General features: G+C 41.1%; 1 protein-coding gene across 1 annotated transcript in view; it reads left to right on the forward strand.

The window, feature by feature from the left end:
• Phkb (phosphorylase kinase regulatory subunit beta) overlaps positions 1-5,302 on the forward strand; it is a 186,317-nt gene extending 181,015 nt beyond the window's left edge. The window contains exons 27-29 of the mRNA XM_029532723.1: positions 1,169-1,276; positions 3,201-3,341; positions 3,963-5,302. Of these exons, the coding sequence (XP_029388583.1) occupies positions 1,169-1,276; positions 3,201-3,341; positions 3,963-4,100 (387 nt within the window). The 3' untranslated portion in view covers positions 4,101-5,302. The remainder of the gene's footprint in view (positions 1-1,168; positions 1,277-3,200; positions 3,342-3,962) is intronic.
• Positions 5,303-7,629: the final 2,327 nt, after the last annotated feature.

Consider the following 7,629-nt stretch of genomic DNA (forward strand, 5'->3'; position numbering starts at 1 on the left):
AAGAGCTTCCTCAATACTATTCTACGTAGCAAAGAGATGTACTTTGTTTTAAGGTCATGACTAAATTCACTGTAAGTCACTGAAACAAAAACAAGTGTGTCCTGTTCTCCCTGCATCTCTTGGAATAACTCTTGTGACCTTATCTGCTTTCTGGCACTCAGGCCTGCCTTGAGGAGTCTCCTCTCCTGACATTGAGGACTACTCTCTACTATATTTACATTTCTCGTCACTGTTACCAAATACCTCTCACAAAGCAGCACAGAAAGAAGGGTTGATTATAGCTCATGGTTCAGAGGAATACAGTCCATCCTGGCATGGGGAAAATGACAGTGGGAACAGCTGGGTTCAAGGTGGTGCCTGAGTAGCGGGACGGGAGGAATGCCTGTGCACAATAGGCCTTTTCCCTTTTATTCAGACTCTAGCTCGAGCTGCCTACATTTAGGGTAGGTCTTTTTTGCTCACACTTTTCTAGAAACATTCTCACAGACACAAGCAAAGGTGTGTCTCATTAGTGCTCTGTGTGCTTAATCCAACCAACTTGACAGTCACAGTTGGCCACCATGGTCCCCATGACTTGATTTGGATGGGATTGACTGTTCTACAGTGAATAAAAAGCTGTTTGTTTGTTTGTTTGTTTTAAACAAAAGATGAAGAGAAAGGTTCTTTTAGTTTTATTTTTTTTTCTGTTTCCTGCCATTTCTGCATATAATTTTTGCTTATTTGTAGCATTTTTCTGATGGTTGCTTGGGAATTATTCGCAGAAAAGTGATACAAATGCAATAGCAATGACTTAGATCTTAAAGTCAACAGCAAGTGTAACCCCTCATGTAATTCTGAATGCAGTATGTACCCTGTTCATTGTCTTGGGTTTTAGCTGTTACTTTTATATATGGAATGAACTTTTAATACAGTTCTTTCCCCTAAAATTATTAATGTAATGAAGATAACTACTAAAAGAGGGAAGCTTAATTTATCACAATAGTCACCTGGCTGGCTTCAGTAGTTTGACATATATAAAACCTAATCACAGAGGTGAAAATGCTCTCTCTGGTTTTATAGAAACTGGAAAGATTATTGATTAGAAAATGAAATTCCTCTATTAAATGAGACGCAGAGGGTAACACTCAGCATGTTAATGTGGAGTTTTTTCTTTTTTTTTTTTTTTCAGCAACCAACTTTGTCAGATATGACCATGTATGAGATGAACTTTTCTCTCCTTGTTGAAGATATGCTGGGAAACATTGACCAGCCGAAGTATAGACAGATCATTGTTGAGGTTTGTATTAAAAAAAAAAAATTAGATCACCAAATGCTTACTTCCTGTCTGCTCACTGAAGAATAGTATGGAAAACTACCCTCTTCTCCAAGAGACCGAGAACCCCGCCCATCACCTGTCAGCTCCTCCAGTAAAGTCCTCAAGAAGACAGGCATCCTTGTCCTGGGTCAGAGCATACCTACCATTCAAGTACCTTAAACTCCTTCAGGTGACAAACCAAACAGACCAGCCACCCAGCTTCATTCGTCAGAGGCAGCCAGTGCATCAGCATTGCCATAATAGCAGGGGGAGTTTTAGCTTTTCCTAGTTACAGAAATAATACAGTACTAATGTAGAATGTTGCAACAGTTCAGAGCAATACAGGGAGCAAGAGATCATTGCTGCACGATTTTTGAAGGACATCTTTCAAAACATCAGCCTATGAAGAGAAGACATTGTGTAGAACACTAAAGTACATGAACCTATGTGCACACATTCACACACTTGCCCTTCTGCCTCCATAAAATGTTGTACAGTGAATTCAATGGAGAATTTAGTAGGTGGCCAATCTTCCCATTGCCTCTTTCTCTGGCAGTGTCTGTGTCAGACATTCTATTCTTCCAAGTAAGTTATATGTCTTGTTGACTAGAAGCTAGATTTGGCTCTGCTCAGCCCGTTATTTCTGGAGCTACAACTAAACCTGGGTGACATTCAGTCTCATCCCTGCTATCCCATCATGTGGAATAGTATGGTCCAGTCACTAGGTGTGAGGAGGGATGTGGAGAAGGGGTATGAAAAACAGAGTTATCCGACGGATGCTTTCCTTGTGCCGTGTCTTCAGCCTCTCATGCCTAGTGTCCAGTGTCCAGTGTCTAGGGCAGATAGTGGACTTAGAGCTTCTTCTCACTGACCTCTGGTGGCTTTGGTACCTTGCATATTCTCCTATCTAAAGACTGTCCTGCCCATGGGACGGACACATTGTGATCCTGAACTTTACTGTTATGTCTTCAGGTTTTGCCTTGCAGTATTTAGATAACATGCACCCAGTAAGATTTCTAAATATAGAACCAGGAAGTCTGTTTCCTGGTCAGTGTACAGTATATAAGGTTCTTCAGAGGCCCTACCAATTACCACATACATAGCCACAGTCTGTACATGAACATTTGTCATCTAGAATGAGCGGTATAAGCCAGTTGTAGTGGCTCAGACCACTAATCCCAGTACTTGGGGGGCAGAGACAGATGAATTTCTGTGCGTTCTGGGACAACCTAATCTACACAGTGAGTTCCAGGACAGCCAGAACTATGTTAAAAACAAAACAAAGCAAAAAACCCAAAAAAATAAAAAAGAAAGAAACTAATAATAAAGTTTTAAAAAATGAACATCATAAAGACTTGAACAGATGGCTCAGTGTTTAAGAGCACTTGCTGCTCTTCCCTAAGGCCCAAGTTTGGTCCCTAGCATTCACATCAGGTGGCTTATAATTGCCTGTAACTCCAACTTCGGGGGATCCAGTGACATCTTCTTTTCTGGCCTTTATGGGCATTGAACTCACATACCCCCCCCACACACACACACAGACATAAACATATACAATCAAAATAATATCTTAAAATAAAATGAGCATTGCTTCTGGGATAAATTATGGTTCAGCCAAATAGTAGGTTGACAAAGGCAAACACTGGATCAACTGAGCTTCCTCTTTATCCCTAACTGTCATTTTTCTATGCTACTAGCTTTATTTCAGTGACTAAAAAGATCTCTCTATGGCTATAAGGATACTGTGATAAACATGTATTTTTCCAAACAGAACATGTGCTGCCAATTTTCAAATTAAAATTCTGTTCATAGATCCACTGCCCATCACATCCATTGATGAAACCCTGGCCAGACTATGTTGCTGTTGTGGTTCATGTCAGTGGCTTTTTATATCCATGTCTTCTAGTTACTAATGGTCGTATCCATTGTGCTGGAAAGAAACCCTGAGCTGGAGTTTCAAGACAAAGTGGATCTGGACAGACTGGTCAAAGAAGCGTTTCATGAGTTTCAAAAAGATGAGAGTCGGCTAAAAGAAATCGAAAAACAAGTAAGTCAAGAGGCCAGTGTCCTGCAGAATGTTCTCATTGTCTCCACTGCTGAAATAGTCTCTAATCTTATCACTTTCCAAACAGATGTATAGAGTACAAAATAGAATGCTTTAGAGGCAGTCAGACTTACTGGATGAATTAATATTACTTTTTAGCTAATTACTGATTAATTGAGCTAGGAAGTTATGGCCAAAAGAAAAAAGAACTCTAAGATGAGATAATTTTTTTATGTGGTTGACAATTAAAATGTGTTTTGCCAGGGAGGATCCACTAATTCCAAAAGGCTGTAAAATAAATTCAGAGGAAGATGGGGGTGTAAAACAGGCATCACCAGGGCTGTGTACTGTCTAATGTATTCCCTTATGGGCTCTCTGTTTCATATTGTATGCTCATCTGTGAAAGGGTTCCCCACATAAATAAAAATTACTAGCAAAGAGAAGGCTGCTAAAAATGTCTGCTTTTGTTTTATATGTTGAGAAGATGCCTGGAGAAAATGAAAGTGAAGTACAGGAAGCTCATAATTTCCAAGAGGAAATCTCTCTGCAAATTTATCTCCCCCCTGGGCAGCTGCTGATTTCACCTGTCAGTTCAAAGGACTTGTTTACTCTCTCCCTTTGTAGGATGACATGACTTCCTTTTACAACACGCCCCCACTGGGAAAAAGAGGAACCTGCAGCTACTTGATGAAGGTTGTGATGAACTCACTGCTGGAGGGAGAAGTCAAGCCCAGCAATGAGGACTCGTGCCTGGTTAGCTAGTGCGGCCAGCCCTTAGGGAGCATAGGTGATGGTTTTCCAGCTGTGCCTTTTAGGTTGACGTTAATCAGACAGCCATTAGTGAGTGAGCACTGTGTTAGTGTAGTGGGTGCTATATTCTGTTTGTTATGATTGGACCTTTGCATGCCAGTGGCATTCGAATGGTAAGCAGTGATTGAAATCAAGCGGAACCCGTTTCCATGATTTGTACCAACCAGCAACTCTAATCTTCACTGAACCATAGAAATAGTTTATGAATCGAAAATTCACAACTGCATGTTTTGTGATCAAATATTCCATCAAAAGTCTGAGTCTTCTCTTCTTTAGACTTCATTTTCACCTTCCTGCATTAGAACAAGCCTGACAGGAGCTGATGCTTTCCTGGGACTCACAAGGTACTGGAGGATGGTGATGGCTGTGCCTCTGTTGTACCACAAAACCAAGGCATGTAACACACATCAGAAAACTGAAATTAACCCCTGGTATTTAGCCTCAGAAGCTGCATTGTTAATAATGCCATGTTGTACAAAACTCTTAGATGGTTTTTACCTTGTAAACATGACTGTAGTTTTGTATTGAGCTGCATATAAGGGGTGGACTAAAATATAATATATCAAGCATTTTCTGAGCATCTGTTAAATATAGGAAAACAGAAGTGTCAGTCAGCAGAGCTGGGAATTATGATACAATCCAGCCTTAAAAATTAGACAAAGAANAGAAGTCGATTACTTATCTTATGTGAAGAGAAGTTATGAAAAGATGGTCCTGATGAAGCCATCTATAAAACCTAACCCTGAAAACACAGTCGTGAAGCCCATGCAGAAAGAGTAAGTTCTGGTGGCTGATGGGCAGGGAAGAGGAATTAAAGAATGAGAGGGAGGAAAAGTCCTTGAAATATTTAAAACTTGTTAAAATTCAGAAGAAAGTAAATACTTGTATCCTTAAGAATTAAATTTTTTGATTAGATGAGCAAAGTTGCAAGAAAAATGCTGTCTTAGTTAAAGTAGACATCACTTACAAGTCTGTTTTCTGAATGGGCAGTTAGCTCCCTGTTACATATGCAAAGTTTTGGAACTTCTGCTGCTGCTTGAAAGCATTCGAAATCAGCAACTGTGCGTCAGCTCTTTACATTGCAAAATGCAAAATTTATTGTTCTGCAACATATTTTGGAATGATCAATAAATCTTGATGTTCCTCCATCAGAAGCAATGTCTGCTTTCCAACTAGAAAAACAAAATAATCCTAAGAATCAGAATACAGAACCCATGAAATTTAGAAGTCCCATTTGATCTACAGAGTCCACATGTTTTACCAGCTGCACTAGAGGCTGACTGGGTATATTAGCACATGGACTGAGGCAAGACAAGCCTTAAACCTGATCTAAAGCCTCCTCTGTCCCACTGGCAGGTTCTCTGTGCTAAGTTTATAGTACAATCAACGTCTGTTGGAAACTCCTGACTGAATATCAAATTCAGCTGCTTTTCCAGAGCACTGTCAGAAGTGTGATGTTTTCCAGGCTTCCTTTCACTTTATTTAAGACTTTAAAAAAAAAAATCATATTTCAGCCTTTAAAAATCAAAATGTGAAATCATCTTGCTGTCATCTTCGATGAGCTTGCAGTGCTTTATGGGTACCAATAATGAGCTTGCAATGCTTTATGGGTGCCAACAAACATTTGCTGAATACCTGAATACATTCAACTTTGCACCCCAAGTATTAAATAGATAACCACGGGATGGGAACAGCCCCAGCAGCAGAGACCCATCCCAACTAAACTAAAGAGCCTGGAAGCAGCATAGTGGTATACAGCCGGATAGCAAGAGCCCCATGTCAGAAACTAAACGTGTGAATGAGAAGCAAGGGAGGCCGGACTCAAAAAGAAGCAGAAGCCTTCCCAGAAGGGGCCAGGCACCACATAAACATAGAGGGGCCAGGCACCACATAAACATAGAGGGGCTGCAGAAGACCTGCAGGAATTTGTCTGTGACCCTCATATTCTGGCCTCCCAGAAGCTGAACAGAAATGAGGTCACGTCCATGGGTAAAATAAGAAAAAGCCTGATGCAATTAGAGACTGAGGTGAGCATGGTGTCAGCTCACTCCAGGAAGGAAGAATGGAGGATGTTGTTGCATAGTGAGAGCTCTTCTCGCAGCAGCTGTGTTGTAGCACCCACTTTACTCCCAAGCAGCAGCCCCCGGGTTGGAAAAGAGCTCTTCTAGTCTCACCCAACCGTATGGGACCCAAATGCACGATCCTTTGAACAGGTAACTAACTCATATTAGGATAATAGCTCAGAATAAACTGGGTTTTTGCCCCAGTGACTACCACCATTTTGCTGCCCAGGAATTGTGAAACTATTGAGAGTGGGCATATCGGCATTTTATCTGAAGAGGCAGATGAGCAAGAGTGACCATGAACCCTCCAGAGTCGTGGCATCTGACAGTACACAGACAGAAATGGCACCTCCCACCGTGTCTGTTACCTGAAGGGTAAGACTGATGCGGTTGGTGGTCACACTCCTTGTCCTTCTTTCTCTTTCCTGTAATGTTCTTTGAAATCTGTTGGTTCTGCATTTGTTTTGCTTAGTCAAGGGCATAGATCTTGTTGGCATGAGTGAGGCACACAGTTTAAAAGATTCTCTGACAAACTAAACGTCAGCTTTTTAGTGGTAATACATGGACACCCTTACAGATGAATGTCTATCCCTTCACGTCTATTTTACCGGAAGTTACCTCTCTTCTCCCAGCTAGTAGGGGAAAATGTGCCCTGCTCCTCAGTGTCAGGGTGGACTTGCTGGTAGGCTTTTCATGAGTTTCCCCCAACTCAGTTGTGTGGTGTTGTTTGACACAGTGCTGGGAACCAAACCTGAGGACCTGCGCATCCTGGGAAATCACGGTACCCCTGAGCTACCTCTCCTTTCTCCTCCCGGTGCTGTTTCTTCTCTTTTTAAAATAGGTATCGATTCAGTCAAAGGAAAAGAGCTCACTGTTGAGAAACAGAGAGAAATCACAAGAGGAGTCCTAGAGAGCTGGAACACCAGTGTTCCAGTTTTATTGGAAGCAGTTCCTCCTTTGGTTATTATTTGGTTATTATTCTTTTGTGTGGCTGAGAAGCCTCTCAATGGGACACACTGTGGAATAACCGTAGGCTATGTATTTGTCTCTATTTGGATGGCAGCTTGAAAGGGACTCCACACTCCCTTCAAAATCTCCACATCCACTAGAATAAGAATACCATGTCAAGCATTAATAGTCCTCATTTGTCCAATTACAAAGCCTAACAAGATCCATAAATTATTATAAACAAACTGTTTAGAAAAGCAGTTTTTTAGACAACAACAAACCTTTTTAAAGGCAAGTTTGTAGAAATGACATGATCGAACCAGAACCCATCAGGAACTCTCCACCGACAGTTTTATTTAAGAATCATGCAGAAGAAATGTATCTTATAAAAAAACCATGAAAAGAACAGCAGTGAAAGATGCTGAGCCCGGCTTGCTTTGTAGTCTTTGGTTGGCTCGGTTTCCAGCTGC

The sequence above is a fragment of the Mus pahari genome, chromosome 20, assembly GCF_900095145.1.
Source record: "Mus pahari chromosome 20, PAHARI_EIJ_v1.1, whole genome shotgun sequence".
NCBI lineage: Eukaryota > Metazoa > Chordata > Mammalia > Rodentia > Muridae > Mus > Mus pahari.